Source organism: Dipodomys ordii, unplaced genomic scaffold (assembly GCF_000151885.1).
Source record: "Dipodomys ordii isolate 6190 unplaced genomic scaffold, Dord_2.0 Scaffold97, whole genome shotgun sequence".
Classification (NCBI taxonomy): domain Eukaryota; kingdom Metazoa; phylum Chordata; class Mammalia; order Rodentia; family Heteromyidae; genus Dipodomys; species Dipodomys ordii.
Genome location: NW_012267313.1, coordinates 8,805,404 through 8,822,211, shown reverse-complemented (window position 1 = coordinate 8,822,211; position 16,808 = coordinate 8,805,404). Strand labels below are relative to the sequence as shown.

General features: G+C 41.8%; 1 protein-coding gene across 1 annotated transcript in view; it reads left to right on the top strand.

Moving 5' to 3' along the window:
• The window catches only part of Map3k5 (mitogen-activated protein kinase kinase kinase 5), a 179,287-nt gene that overhangs the window by 141,769 nt on the left and 20,710 nt on the right, over window positions 1-16,808 (top strand). The window contains exons 17-21 of the mRNA XM_013026787.1: window positions 3,030-3,187; window positions 6,181-6,358; window positions 7,455-7,475; window positions 12,288-12,465; window positions 12,779-12,947. Coding sequence (XP_012882241.1) covers window positions 3,030-3,187; window positions 6,181-6,358; window positions 7,455-7,475; window positions 12,288-12,465; window positions 12,779-12,947 — 704 coding nt within the window. The remainder of the gene's footprint in view (window positions 1-3,029; window positions 3,188-6,180; window positions 6,359-7,454; window positions 7,476-12,287; window positions 12,466-12,778; window positions 12,948-16,808) is intronic.

Genomic DNA, 16,808 nt, shown 5'->3' with positions numbered 1-16,808 from the left:
ACACACACACACACACACACACACACACACACACACACACACACGTCAAGCCCTATCACCCAGAGCTATTCATGACTTCCTATTTCTTTTAGAAAACAAATGCAGAAGTCCTTACAAGGTGCCGGACAAGGCTCACATGTCCCTTCCTACTGTTCCCTGCTTGCATATTCTGCACCTTCCTGCATTTCCTCATGACACCACTCAAGGTAATGTTTCAGGTCCTTTGCACATTCTTCTGTGCAGACACAGAATGTTCTTCTCACAGCTACTAGCATAGCTTCAGCCCTTGATGCCTTAATCCCAAGGTCACCTCCCCAGTAAGACCTCCCATGAATTTCTTCTTGACCATGGGAGCCTTCCTGGGGCTTCTGGTTCCCTTTACCCTGCTCTATTTTTTTCCATTTGTAATAGCATGTGACTTTCTACCATACTATATATAGTTTACTTACCCATATGATAATACTTTGTTATTTGTCTTCCACTGAAAAATGTAAGCACCATATGCCCAGGATTTCTACTTATTCCACTCCTTTATTCTATATACCTCAAAGAATACTCGATTGATAGTAGACTTCATATAGACCTGTGGACACTCCAGTGTTCACAGCTGCAGTGGCAAGAAATTCTCAAATTTATATTGGAATTTTTGTTTGTTTGTTGTTGTTGATAGTGGTGGTGGTGGTGGTAATAGTGGTGTCAGTATGTAGCACAAGTTGGCCTTGAACTCACTTCAGTTTAAACTCAATGTGATAGCTAACATCTGTAATCCTAGCTACTTAGATGATAAAGATAGGAGATTCAGAGTTCAAGGCATACTTGAATAAAATAAATAAAAATTATCAAGACTTTAATAAATAAAGCTGGGTTAGCTGAACACTGGTGGTTTGTGCCAGTAATTCTTTTTTTTGTTGTTGGTCATGGGGCTTGATCTCTGGGCCTGAGTGCTGTCCCTCAGCTCTTCAGCTCAAGGCTAGCACTCTACCACTTGAGCTATAGCACCACTTCCGATTTTCTTGTGGTTTATTGGGGATAAGAGTTTCACGGACTTTTCTGCCCGGGCTGGCTTTGAACCAGGATCCTCAGATCTCAGCCTCCTGTGTAGCTAGGATTACAGGTGTGAGCCACTGGTGCCCAGCTTGTGCTGGTAATTCTTAACTATTTAGGAAGCTGAGATCAGTAGGATTTTGGTTCTAGACCAGCTCCCAGGGAAGAAAACTCCACAAGACTCCAGCTTAACAGAAGAAATAGGGCATAGTGGCATATACATATCCCAGTTATAATGAACATCTTAAAATAGATGGATCTTTGTCTAAGTACATCCTAAGACAAGAAGTGAGATTCTCTCTCATAAATAACTGACACAAAAAAAGAACTAGAGGCATGGCTCAGTGGTAGACCATTTGCCTGCCTCAAGTATGAGTCCCTGAGTTCAAAACTCCAGTACTTAAAAGAGAAAATAAAAAGCTTGGTATAATAGAGTACACCTGCCATCCCAATCCTAGCTACTAGCAAGGTAGGTGGAAGGATCACAGTTTGAGGCCAGCCCAGGCAAAGTTACTAAGACCCTCTCTTAAAAAAACAAAAATTGGCCAGGCGCTGACGGCTCATGCCTGTAGTCCTAGCTACTCAGGAGGCTGAGATCTGAGGATCAAAGCCAGCCTGGGCAGGAAAGTCTGTTAGACTCTTATCTCCAATAAACCACTAGAAAACCAGAAGTGGTACTATGGCTCAAGCGGTAGAGCACTCACTTTGAGCTGAAGAGCTGAAGGATAGCACCCAAGCCCAGAGTTCAAGCCCCACGACCAACAAAAAAAAAATTATACAAGGATCTAGGGAAAGCAGAGCATAGCTCAAGTGGCAGAGGTTTGCCTAGCAAACTTGAGATCCTCAGTTCAATATCACAAACAGACACAAAAATTGTACAATTAATGGGATACCATGAGATTTTCAATACATGTGTGCATTATGTAAAGTCCAAATCAGGATGGTATTATTATTTCTTGGTGATAAAAACATTTAAATCCCTGTGTCTGGATTTTTTTTGAAACATACAACACATGATCATCAGCTATTCCCACTTACTGTAGAGCAGAGCTCCTCCTATTTCACCATAACTTATTAAGTCATTAACCACCTTCCCCTCCTGCTCCCTTGCTTCTCCCCTCCCTACCTCCCTTGCTTCCTCCCCTACCTTGTTTCTGGTAGCCATTATTCTCTTCTTGGCTTCTCTGAGATCAGCCTTTTTGGACTCCACATGGGTAAGATCTGTGGGATTCATCTTTATGCCTGACTTATTTCACTGACCACAGTGTCCTCTAAAATGAAGACCGAAGAAATATGTACTCAATTCATTATCTGAGAAGTATAGATCTAAAGGATTGAATGAATGAAATAGAATTTTTTCCTGGAAAAGATTAGAAGTACATGTAGCAACCATATTTATATATTTTCAGAACTGAATGCAGCAGATATGTTGATATATTCTCAGTTATTTTCAGAAGACTGAAGGTGGAGTAGTATGCACCTGTATACTCCACTATTTTAGAGACTAAGAATATACCTCTTCAAGCCCGGCACCAGTGGTTCACGCCTGTAATCCTAGCTATCAGGAGGCTGAGATCTGAGGATCACGGTTCAAAGCCAGCCTGGGCAGGAAAGTCCGTGAAACTCTTATCTCCAATAAAAACCACCAGAAAACCGGAAGTGGCACTGTAGCTCAAGTGGTAGAACGCTAACCTTGAGCTGAAGAGCTGAGGGACAGCATTCAAGCCCAGAATTCAAGCCCCATGACCGACCAAAAAAAAAAAAAAGAATATACCTCTTCATAAATAGATAATATTGGTGATAGCTGTATCACTGATAGGATTCATGATAAAAATGGCCCTTTTCATTTCAATAACAGCAGAGGAAAAAACTGAACTTCAAAGAAAATGAGGTACTAGGATACAAATCATGTCTTATTTATGCAGAAAAAAAGTTATCTATCTGTCCCCGGTTTTCAAGTGGAATTGTATTTAAATCATTTCCAGGTACCCTTCAGTACATGGCACCAGAGATCATTGATAAAGGCCCGAGAGGCTATGGGAAGGCAGCAGACATTTGGTCTTTGGGCTGCACAATCATCGAAATGGCCACAGGAAAACCACCATTCTATGAACTAGGAGAGCCGCAAGCAGCCATGTTCAAGGTCGCATTTTCTTCTTTTTTTTCTTTTCTTTGTGTGTGTGCTCCTCACGCACACATACGCTGGTACGGGGCATGAACTTGGGGCCTAGGCTCTTTTTGCTCAAGGCTAAAGCTCTACTACTTCTGGGTTTTTGGGGTGCTTAATTGGAGATAAGAATCTCACAGACTTTTCAGCCTGTGCTGGCTTTAAACTGTGACACTCAGATCTCAGCCTCCGTAGTGGCTAGGATTACAGGCATGAGCCTATAATTTTCTTCTGTTTCAAAACCGAGGAGATAAGGGTTTCCATAACCATGTTCTATATATACATGCTTTTTAAGGAAAATATCTCGAGTAACCAGAAGTTGAAAGCACATTCAAGTTCAAGAAGACAGACAGACAGACAGACACACACACACACAGACACACACACACACACACACTCATTGCCCTCGTCTCACATGGTTGACCTGCCTCTGCTTTAGTTTTCTCAATTCTGAAGTGAGATTCAGGATAATATTCTTCAACTACTCAATATCCCAGAATAAGATGAGTTACGCTCTTTTGGGAAACCATATGAATATTTTTCCACATAGGGCAATGTAAGATATATTTGTGTTTTTTTTTTTTTTTTTGCCAGTCCTGGGTTTTAACTCAGGGCCTGGGCACTGTCCTTGAGCTCCTTTTGCTCAAGGCTAGCACTCTACCATTTGGCCACAGCACCACTTGGGGCTTTTTCTGTGTATGTGGTACTGAGGAATTGAACCCAGGATTTCATGCATGCAAGGCAAGCACTCTACCTCTGAGCCACCTTCCCAGTCCTATTTATACTCTTAACATCTAGAAATTCAATCAAACTGATATTTTCCTTTATTTCTTGACCATATAAATTTCAAAAGTCCATTTTTTTAAAGCGCATAATTGCCGTTTTGTAAAGGTCAACCATTTTCAAGTTTATTCTAGCCTGTTAACTTGCTAATAAGCAATTCTTTAGCGAGGGGAAGCATGCTTCCCCGCCCCTCCAGCCATGATTAGAGGCACTGACATGGAAATAAACATGAGTGAGTCCAGGTGCCACGATTTGGACACCTGAACAGTGAGTGAGGCAGTGACCTGACTGTACTGGGCCAGCAGGAAGTTTTCCATGGTAACTGTTTCCTAGGAAGCAAAGCCCTCCTACATGTTACCTTCTGTTCTTGGCAAGTCCTTCCAGTTTTCACCATTCTCAGGTTTCACTCTGAAGTGCTGTTCTACTACTACTAGTGCAGTGATTATTATTGTTACACCTCTGTATGCCATAGGCCAGGCTGAGCTGTGCACAGAAGTGACACTGTCTCTAAGAGATGATATTACATAGATTCTACAATGTTTAAATCTAGGCTGAATTGAAACACTTCTGAATCCTGGCTTTAACATGATCAAGATAGTTGAGACTTTGAGCAAATTACCACCTCAGCTTCCATGTCTATAGAGGGAGATAAAAATAATACCTAAGGACTTGCCTAGCAAGTGTAAGGCCCTATGTTCAAAGCCAAATCTCTCTCTCTCACACACACACAAAATAGTACTTATCTAAACAGATTTTTGAGATTTTGAGCACTTAGAATAGTGACTTAACACATAGTAAAACACCATAATTATTAAAAATTGTTTATATAAGAATATATATAAGCTATAGAACAACAGAAATATTTCTTAGAACATTTTCTCTTCATTAAATATGTGAAAACATCATTAGACTTTTTTTTAGAATGATAACAATGTGATAGAAAATACTATTTATTTAATCTTTTCTTTTTTGTCGGTATGGGGCTTGAACTCTAGGCTTGTGATAGAAAATACTATTTATTTAATCTTTTCTTTTTTGTCGGTATGGGGCTTGAACTCTAGGCTTGGGTGGGCACTGTCCCTCGTTCTTCAGTGCAAGGTGAGCACTCTACCACTTGAGCCACAGCGCCACTCTGGTTTTTCTAATGGTTTTATTGGAGATAAGAGTCTCACGGACTTTCCTGCCCAGGCTGGCTTTGAACCGTGATCCTCAGATCTCAGTCTCCTGGGTAGCTAGGATTACAGGTGTAAGCCATCAGCACCCAGCTATTTATTTAATCTTAAAGTACTTTTTTATGGTATTGGCATTTGAACTTATGACTTCATGCTTGCTAGACAGGGATTCCACTGCATGAGCCATGCCATTAGCCCTTTTTGCTCTAGTTATTTTGAGATAGGATCTTACTTTTTTGCCCAGGACAAAGTAGACCTCCATCTTCCTATTTATGCTTTCTGCCATAGCTGGGTTGACTGGTGCTTGCCACCATGTTCACTTGATGGTTAAGATGGAGTCTTTTGAACTTCCCCTAACTTCCCATTCTCTCCATCTCTATCTCCCAAGTAGCTAGGATTAGAGATATGATCCACTGCCTAGCTAAAAATCTCTCAATGTAGATGATTTAAAATAGGGAAAAAATTCACAAATTACATAATAGGGGAATCAACATAGGCTTTAATCCAATCCAATCAAGGTTTAATTCCCAGATCTACCTTTCCATAACCACGTAACCTCATTTCTCCTGAGCCTTAGTTTCCTCGTTGGTGTTAGGAGAATAATATTTACACTACTGGGTGGTTGGGGAAAATCCCAGCACTGTACCTTCACATTACTATTCTCAGCAACTCAACGGTCTCATCTACAAACATCTTTGTGGAGTAACAACCTTCAAACATATTCTAAGTTTAGAGAGCCTTATATTAACACAGCAATGTATAGTACTTCATAATGCTGTCTTCTGTCTTAAGCTAATTGTTCCTTGTGTATCTGTGGTAGAGTTACAGTAGCACTGGAGAAGTTTCTGTGCTCAGGAGGTGCTGCGTAGCTACAGAGGCAGCACGTCCGCCTCACGTGGAGATGTACCTGCAGGGTACATGATGAGGGAGAGGGGTCAGGCAGGTCATGGGTCCTGGAGCTCACGTGATGAAATGGCCACTTGGAAGACACATTGTGTTCTGTCTGTGCCTTAGGTGGGGATGTTTAAAGTTCACCCTGAAATCCCTGAGTCCATGTCTGCAGAGGCCAAGGCATTCATACTGAAGTGTTTTGAACCAGACCCTGACAAGAGAGCCTGTGCTAATGACTTGCTTGTTGATGAGTTCTTAAAAGTTTCCAGCAAAAAGAAAAAGACACAACCCAAGCTCTCAGGTATGTGGCTGCATGAAAAGGATATGGGTCAAAAGGAGGATGCTCTTAGAGGCAAGACACAAAGATACAATGCCTATGTGCCTCGGATTATGTTTGTATTTATTGAAATGAACTCCAGGAAATGGAAACAAGAGTTTGTGGGGGGGGGTTGTTGTGGCTTTTATTTTATTTTCTTTTTGTCTTGTTTGTTCAGTTATCAGTTATTTGGGAAAGTGGGGGGGCACAGAAATGGAGGGACAAAGGGGGAAAAACGTAGCAGTGGTACTCAGTGGACACTATGTTGAAAATGAACTACACAGCTTGTGAGTGGGGATGGGAGGGAAAAACTGGGAGAGAATGAGGGAAGGGTTGATATTGTCCAAAAAGAAATGTACTCCTCTTTATCTGACTTATGAAACTATAACCCTTCTGTACCTCATGTTTATAATGTTTTTTAAGGATATATGGGTCAGAGTCTCTAAATTCTGAATTTTAACATGAGAGAATTTTCTAGAAGTAGACTAACCTGTTTCTGAACATCACTGGCACAGTGTTCTTGGACACTATTCACAAATGCTAGTTTCTCATTAATAGTCGTGTTCCATCACACAGCTTGTAATTAATACAGCAACATCTGGGACATTCTAGCATTGTGAATACAAAGGTTAATGTGTGAAAAGGGGAAATGTAGCCCCTCCAAGCTGAAACCTCAAATTCCCATGAATGGGCTACAGGGCTGCTCAGAACTGTTCAACTTCCACGCCATCGCAGGACTGGATCCTTATAGTTGTCTGTAGAAGGAAACACCCGCTTTCCCTCAGACAGTATCTTTCTGACTAATCCCCAGAAGAAAAAAAGAGATTGTTACCTATGATAAAAATGTAAGTAAATTATCTTTGTGTAACAAATAATTTACATAACTCATTCCAGAAAGAAACAAATGAGTAAAGGCTCAATTTATTTTTGGCATTTGGGGTGTTTCTATTGGATGAGGATGGGCAGATTGAATATTTGGAAAGCTCAGGGATCCCACTTCAAGCATGCACTGTTTGTTGATTTCTGATTAATAACAAAGCCAACATGTGCCTCATCCTGCTGTTTGCTTTTCTTCCCACAGTTCTTTCTACTGGATCCAATGGTGAGTTTGTTTTTTACCTTATGTCCATTGAGTTGAGGATTGGCATGTGGTGTGATAAACTCCGCTGCACAGCCTCATCCTCGCCCATTGTCTGTGTGGGAAGCTTCTGAGTACTAAGAATGTGTGCAGCTCTGAACCTGGCTGGCTTCAGTGTTTCAGAAACTGCTCACCTATCTCTTCTATGAAGGAGGCCTCAATTATTGTCCCCTGCATGCAAGAGAGTGCCATTGTTTTTTAAGTCGTCAATTTGAATGAAGTCCATGCCTTCTTATTTAGGAGCCAGCTGACAAGCTGACCACCTAATGGTGGCCATTGTAAAAGGTCAGCATCAGGCACCTTCCTCAGTCGTCTGTGGGATAGTACCTTCTTTCTGAAGTGGGTCAGGAAAGCTTATTTGTTTCCCTAATCGGCTTTTAACCAGATTTGCTCTGGGAAGTTCAGCCAAAGTATTTTAAAGAATAGTAAAGAAGCATTCAGAGTTTGGGATTCTATTAGATTAGATGAGTAGTTGATGGAAGTGGAGTATATTGGATGAATGAATGTATAGGTCTAACAGAAGAAGTGGGGGGAGTCTAATACTTATTTTGTATGCATAGTATGGTCCAAAGGGAGGAGACGCAGGTCTTTGCATGCGTTTCAGTTTTTCAGATATGCTAAGCCAGTCAATGCACTTTTGAGGCCCATTACTTGGGGGTTCCTGGGAACTATCTCTCTATTTTTCCTCCTACCATTATGAATTTTTGATGAAGAGTTTCTGAGAAAGGCAAGATACCTCCCTCTGCCATTGCCTGCTTCCTCCCCTCATATTCTGGGCTGTGGAAATCAGTGAGTCACTACATTTTTTTTTAACCAGGTATAACCTCCAGTGTTTCTCAGCCTTCTGAGCGAGCATCCTGTTGGCATACATGGAAGTTGGTTTTCATTTTTTGCAGCCACTTTCTAGATATATATGTGATAGCTTACTTGTTTTAGCTGTCACTCTAGTGTCACTCTGATCCCTTCCATGTGGCCTGGGTTTTGCTCACAGGAAACAAGTTCCTGTCACACAAGCATTTAACTTCTGTGGACTCAGTTATGCACACTGTTGAGTTGGCAGTTCCCAGTGAGCATTGCCAGAGTGAGGGTGTGATGGAAGGTTACATCCACTGAACTGGTCAGTTGTGCCTTCATGTACATTCTCACCTTTGTGCTCAGGCTGATTCAATAGGAGTTTGGAATCTGCTCTGTCTTTACAATGTAATTCCACTTAAGATATTATAAAATCTTGAGGATTTATAGTCAGGGAGGGTGAGTATTAAGCACACATCTGGGTTCCCTTGTTGACTGGTGGGCCTTGAACATGACTCACTCTGTCACCACATCTGTCCAGTGGGTTCAACTGCACTACCTGCTCATGGGAGTGTGGGGAGAAAATGAGACACTTATTCTCACTGCAGCTCTATACTACTTGCTCTGGACCCCTGATCAAGGTACTAATTTCTTAGTACCTTGTTGGTACCAAGAGGCTTGTTAGAAGTTGTGGGCAATAGCCTGAAGGTTCCCTACCCTTCTCCTAAGGGCCTCCTGATTTTCCAAAGTCAAAACTGCCCTAGGCCTCCTGATGCGCTGGACCTTTTACCTGCTAGTATATATCTCTCCTTGCTCTGCCTTCTCTCCTTTCCTAGTTAAGACAAAGACTTGGGCCTATAAAGAATGGACACTCCCACAATCTACACATACAGATTCTCAGCTGAAGGAATTTCTTTGCATGAACGAGATGGTCCTGAGTGCTTCTCTATCCTCCCAAGGAAAGCAAAACATGTACCAAACTAACTAGGAAGGAAGCCCCATACAATTGTTTTCTGGTATTCCTGAGACCTTCAGAACTCCTTGCAAACTATAACCATGAGAACATCCTGGTCTTCCTGTTCTAGATCAGTAGGTGCAACAGGCATTTTCCTTTCCCCATTGTCCTTTATATGCCTGTTTCTTTCTAGAGTATACCCATTGCCCTGCCTGAGGGTCTCTGCCTTCTATAACTGCATGTGGCTTCTGCTAGGGAAAGTTGTGGAAAGGTGATGATGATGAGGTCCTCTTTTTCCTATGATGAGAAATATATCTTAGTCCTTTTCTGTTGCTATGACCAGATAGCACACATTAGATCATTTATAAGACAAAGAGGCTGATTTAGCTCCCAGTTCTGGAGGTTCAGAAGCATGGTACCAGTGTCTGCTTCAGAGCTGTTGAGTGCCTGCTTTGCCGGCGGGGGCTCTCTCTCAAAGTCCCAAGATGGCGCCCAGCATCACATGGGAAAACAGAGCCAAAAAGGCAGAGAGAGACCATTTTTATGACAAAGCCATTCCTACCTAACCCATTAATTCTCTAATCCACTAATTCTTTGGTGGAACTCCATGCAGCATCTACCATCATGACCCAGTCACCTAACAGTTCCACGGGATGTCACTTGTGAATACCTCATAGCAGAAGTGAAGTTTGGCCATGAGTTTGGGTGGGATATTTGAACTATAGCACATGAATGATTTGTCTAAACCCAACAGCTCCCCCAGAAACTGCGTGCAGACCCAGAGATTTAAGTCATCCACTTTAACTTAAGCATTTATTGCATACTTGCTGTGTGCACAGGAAATGTGCCAGGCCTGGATGTTTAATGATGATAAAGGTTGTGGTCCTGGCTTACGGAGCTATTGCTGATGTAGAGGAGACACAGGGGACAAATGTCAACCATACCTTAGTATAAGTTACTCTGTACAAAGAAAACTTCAGAGGGGGAGAGCCTCAGTGAAGTCAGTCTGAGTGTGTGAGTTCCGTGAAGACTTTCTGTGGGGTGAGACCTGAAGAATCAAGATGGCCATCCAACAAATGGTCTATGTTCAGTCACTGTATATTGGATGAATGGATGTATGGCCTAACAGAGAAGGAAAATCAGGTTTACTAATTTAAAATCAGTCAGAGAAGGGACCAAGACTGTACATTCAGAGACTGCAAAACATCTGCAAATCTATTTCTGAGATGAGCCATAATGACACACACTGGGTTCCATTCTTCAGTGTATTCAGTCTTACTTCAACCAGTCTCCTTTTAGGCAATCAGTATCTATAGCAACCTTAAAATTCACAGATAGAACGTAGGCTCTGTCATTACTGGAAAGCAAACTACATAATAAGACCAAAAGAGTAAAAAGCAGTATAATTAAGGCCTCCTTCTTTCTTGTGTTTAGATGAAGATACATGCAAGGTGTAAAGAACTTTCATGTGGTAGTAGTCTAGATAGAACAAACCTGCTTGGCCCCAAGAAATATTGATTCTGTTTTCTAAATACAGTCCCTCCACTTCTTTTTCTTTTTTATCTTTAGATTTGTGTACGAGGGTTTGAAATTAGGGCCTCACGCTTGTTGGCTTGCTTGCTTGGCTGGCACTCTACCACTTGAGGCATGCCTCCCGCCCTTCTTTTTGTTAAGGAGTTTTCTGCCCAAGCTGGCTTTGAACCTCAGTCCTGTGGATCTCAGCTTCCCATGTAGCTAGAATTACAGTAGTGAGCCACAGCTCACCTCCATCTCTGACGGCTGTACATACTGTAAAGAGTATCACCCATGTCTGGACTGGTAAAGAAGCTATGAGCCTCCTGGAACATGTCTGTCTTTCCTCTGATCTCTGAGATGTGGGCAGTTGTTGACTTGTCCCTGCTCAAGAAAAATTAAATAAGAGGTTTCTAGGCAACAGTGGATTTCTCTTTTTAGAACTTTACACCTGCCTTCTTTAGCAAAAGATGTTTGCAGCACTGAGATATTAAAGAAGTTTTTGGCAAAAGTTATTCTTTTTATAGTCAATGTTTGATGAAATGTAGGCAACTGCTATTGTGTTACATGACTCAGTAAAATAGAAGCCCCTGTTTGCTATAAAATCCTAGTACTCATAGTATCTGAGAACCAGGAAGGGCTAAAGTCCCTTAGTTTCCAAAATTTTGTGCACAAAGAGTGCTTTTTCAATGTATCTGTAAGCTGAACCATGACATAAGTTGTCAGAGCATATTTGTTTTAAGTAAAACAGGACTAGATCCTGTGGTTTAGACCCACAGCACCCCACTTAGTCACCCCTTCTTTTTCTTTTTCTTCTTGGTCAGTTGTGGGGCTTGAACTCTGGGCCTGGGTGCTGTCCCTCAGCTCTTCTTCTCAAGGCTAGCGCTCTACCACTTGAGCCCCAGCACCACTTCCAGTGTTCTGGTGGTTAATTGGAGATGAGATATGCCGTCTCACCCAGTTTTTAAAAAGCTGTGCATAGTGGCATGCACCTATCTTCCCAGATATGTTGGGAGTATAAATAGGAGTATTTCTGTCCAGGGCCATTTAGGCAAAAATGGAAGACTCTATTTAAAAAAAAAAACAAAAATGATTGGAAATATGATTCAAGTGGTAAAGCACCAGCCTACCAAGTACAAGGCCCTGAGTTAAAACCCCAATACCACTGAAAGTAAATAATGTATCTCATCTTTTATAGATATGAAAACTGTGAGTACAAATAATTAAGTCATTATTTAAAACAAGGCAGATCAACACCCTGGCTCTCCAGGCCTGATCTTTTCTTATGTTTGTCACCCTTGAGCTATTCCCAGCAGGACCGCAGAGGCCCTTTCCTAGCAGACGCTCGCCTGGGCTGTACTGAGCAAGGGAAGAATTATAATAGCCTCATGTAGTACCATTGTGCTGCTCATGAAATATTTGACAAAGGATGCTCGTCTCTTTCAACCAGTGTTTCAACCAATGTGTCAAGTTTTTGAGATCCTTAATTACCCTATTTCCTCCTCCCATCCCCGCAGAGTATCTTAGGAGCATCTCCTTGCCGGTCCCTGTCCTGGTGGAGGACACCAGCAGCAGCAGTGAGTACGGCTCAGTGTCACCCGACACAGAGTTGAAGGTGGACCCCTTCTCTTTCAAAACCAGAGCCAAGTCCTGTGGAGAAAAAGATGTGAAAGGAATACGGACGCTTTTTTTGGGGTAAGGATTCAACTTCTTTCGGGTGAAAATACATTGTGCTTATAATATCCTAGCTCCTCAGGAGGCTGAGATCTAAGGATTGCAGCTTGAAGCTATCACAGGTAAATTCACCAGACTCTCCTCTCCAAAACTCAGAAGTAGAAGTGTGTGCTTGAAGTGATAGAGTGTCAGCTAAGCAAGAGTGCAAGATCTTGAGTTGAAATCTTAAGACTGGCGTGCACGCGTGCGTTCAACACACACACACACACACAAAACACTGCAAAGCACATTGTTTTATAAAGGAAACTGATTGATGTTGCATGCATTTTTAAAGCATTCCTGATGAAAATTTTGAAGATCACAGTGCCCCACCTTCCCCTGAGGAGAAAGACTCCGGATTCTTTTTGCTGAGGAAGGACAGTGAAAGACGAGCCACCCTTCACAGGATCCTGACTGAAGACCAAGACAAAGTTGTGCGAAACCTAATGGAATCTTTAGTCCAGGTAAAGCATCTCGTGTCCATCTCATTTCCCAAAGTTTATGTTCTTTTATTGTCCAGGCTGGCCTTGAACTCCTGAATTCAAATGATCCTCTAGTTCAACCTCTCAGGTAGCTTGAACTATAAGCTTAAGCCATCATACCCAGCCCAAAATCTGTGTTTGTGTGTGCATGTTGCACACACATGCATGTGTGTATACATATGTGTATTCAGGGCCTTGAGCTTGCTGGGCTGACACTCTACTGTTGAGGTCTGCTGCCTCCAACCCTTTTTTCCTAATTTTTTTTTCCTGTGCTACTGGAGATTGAACTCAGAGCCTCACAGTTGTTAGGCAAATGTTCTACCACTCAAATTGTGCCTCCAGCCCCACTTCACATTGGTTATTCGCAAGGTAGGGTGTTGCTTTATGCCTCGTCTGCTTTCTGAACAAGCTTTGACTTGGTCCTAATGGAAATCTATCGCTAGCAGTTAGACTTAGGCTAGCAAGAAGGTGAGAGGTAGCTAGGTAGGAGTAGGGTGTGGGTTGAGAATACTAGACAGTCCCACTGTGGTCCAAAGGACTAAGAATAGGATGGTTCTGATAAGAGAAGCTCGATGTAAATGGAGAACAACTGGCCAGCACTTGGAGTGCATTCCTTCCTTCACCAAACTCTTTACTAGTCACCTTCAAATGCTAGGTGCTTCAGGATACCATGAACAAAACAAAATAAAATCTGCACCCCACAGAAGTTGTCATCCTAGTAAAGGAAAAACTAAAATTAGCTAATTATATATTAAATGTGTAGTAATTATAACAAACAAGAGATGCCTGAGTCAAGTCTTGTTCATAGTCCTGTTCGTACGTATTTGCTCGTTGAATCCTCATGATGGTTACATTAGTGTCCTTATCTATAAGGCTCATAGAACTTAAATAGCTTGCTGAGGTTCTGCAGTCCTAAGTGGTGAAATCAGGATTTGGAAGCAGGCAACCTGACTTTGTGTGGTGTACTCTTAACCAGCATTGTATTCTGCTCTCTCCTGTGGCCTATGGAGACAGATTCTGGGAGAAAACAGCAAGAATGTCAAAGGACAGAATGACTCTTAGCCACCATGGAGGGAAGACTTTTCCTTTGCCACTAGTTTAGAAACGTGTAGAATCCCAGAATTGCCCAAATCCTGAAAGCATATCCTAGAGGTAAAGTTTTCCAGTATAGCAAATGTCCACTTGTGTGGGGAATTTCTTCATCTCCTATAGCTCCCTCAGGACAGGTGTGGCCTGGACCATTGCTCTAACCCCAACCCTTGCACAGAGCCTGGCCAGAGACATCACTTCTGTAACTGTGCTGAAATTCTGATTTTTTTTTCTGTTTTTCCTAGTGCTGTGGATTGAACCCAAGACCTTAGTACATACTTAGTGTAAGCTGTACCACTGGGCTATACCGCAGCCCCAAATTCCTAAATTTTGAAGGTGATTAAGCATATTCAAACGTTTGTTAGCTCCTAGTTTTTAAAGCTCATCTGAATATTTCCTATAAGAAGAAAAATGAAAGACATCCATCAATGCAGCCTGCAATGATAGGCTACCCACCAGGGAGTAGCAGAAATGGTTGACCAGAAGCACATGTTCAAGCTGGAATGGTCAAGCCATAGTGCGGGCCGTGTACCATTCAGGACACTGGAAATATTTTTCCTGGGATGTCACATGGTGGTTTTGTGGCAAGAGCAGGTTTGATCTTGGATTCCAGCTGACTTTTCCAGTAAATGGAAGTGGCAGGAGCTTAGGGTGAGGTTGGACTTTATCACTGTTGAAGGCCTGCTGCCGCCTTCCAAAGGCCGTGTGACTTGGGCAAGTTATTGACGGTTCAGTGCCTGAACCGTTTCTGTGTGATAGGGGAATCTACCTTATAAAGTTACTACTGGAAAGCATTGAAGTCATGGGCAACTTAGATCATCACAGATATGGTTACACAAATGTTAATTACAGTGGTTATTATAAAGAAGGAGAATAATATACCTCTTCAACTGTTTTCTACAGCCAGAAAGAACTAGTTTTTTAATGTTTTCTACAACAAAAAAGAACTCTTTTTAATGTTTCTTTAAAAAATGCTAGATACATCTTTACATTTCAATCTACCCTTTATAATAAGGGCAAGATGGTGGCTAGGTTCTCAATATGCAAAACCATGAAAAGCTCTTTTAATCTGTACCATCTTCAGAAATCCTCTTGTGATTTGTGTGTGTGTGTCTGTGTATGTTTGTGTGTGCCAATACTGGTTAGTGCTCTACCAGTTCAGTCCCAGCTCTACTTCACAGTTTTTAGTGCTAAGTTGGAGGTAAGAGTCTCACTGACTTTCCTGCCTGGTTGGTTTGGTCCCATGGCTCTTAAATCTCAGCCTCCTGAGTATCTAGAATTTACAGGTGTGAGCCATGGATGCCTGGCTCCTCTCATGCTTTGTAAGGAAGCTTAAAAAAGAGAGTAGAGAAGCGTGCTGCAGAAGATGTGGGAAGCTGGCCTGTGAGTGCTGCAGAAAGGCACGCTGTCAAATGCTGAGTCAGCCACTGTCCCTCCCCCCCCCAAATGAAAATGCCCAATTAATGACGGCACATGATGAGTTAACATAGAGGGACGGGAGGTGGGACAGCAATTAACACAGAAATAGCGATTACGCAAGGGAATGAAGTAGCCTGGACAGGAAACCTTTCCCAGAGCAGAGAATGTGTGACACACACACACACACACACACACACACACACACACACACACACACACACACACACACACACACACACACACACACACACACACGGAACATCCAAAAACTAGAAGCAACATGTTTTTCTGTTGTGAAAACAAAGCTAACGTGAATACTTATGTTTGCTGTTGAACTTGTTGGCAAATGTATAAACGGATCCTTTAGTAAGATAAGTTTTCAATTTCTCAATAACTCACATGTTTTCCTGGACATATTTTCATAGTGTTTTGGTTTTGCCTGTAAATCTTGACTTTGGGTATAATTTACAGTAAGAAAAACAAAAATACTCAAGGCTAATAATTATTTCCAGTGTGATTTTGAAAATTTCGTAATGGTAGCTCTTAAACTTTTCAATATAATATTCCTTCATAAAAATATAAAAAATGGGGCAGAACTCCCAAATGAAAATATCTGCAGAGAACAAACTGGATAGTTTCTTTTTTTTATTTTAATATAGTCCTAGAAATTGTAATGTTTACAGCCCAGTTGAGAAAATTAACTTTAATGTGCTGCAGTTTAAAAAGTGTGCAATATGAGATAGAAATAAAAATTCTGTTATGGCTGGCTGGGTGACAGTGGCGCTTATGTATAATCCTAGCTAGGAAGTGGTGCTGTAGCTCAAGTGGTAGAGTGCTCGCCTTGAGCTGAAGAGCGCAGGGACAGCACCCAAGCCCAGAGTTCAAGCCCCACGACTGACCAAAAAAAAAAAAATCTGTATAATCCTAGCTACTCATTTCAGTTCAAAGCCAGCCCAGGTGGGAAAGTTGGTAAGACTCTTATCTCCAATTAATCACCAAAAAGCCAGAAATGGAGCTCTAACTCAAGTGATAGAGTGCCAGCCTTGAGCAAAAAAGCCATATATTGTACTGTATATCCTTTCTAAGATCACTGTACCTTACTCAAAGTAAAACCATTCTATAACCATTCTATATGTTTCAATATGTCAAATTGTCCATAGGATATTGCCTCATTGGTGGGCAAAGAATAGTTTTAAGGATGGAATTTGAGATCACCCCCCTTGATTTGCTAGGAATTTAAGGGCGATGGAAGTACCGAGACCCTGTGATCGGGATACACTGGTTGAGACGTGCTGTGGGAAACATACTTCGCAATGAGGGAAATGGATACTCAGC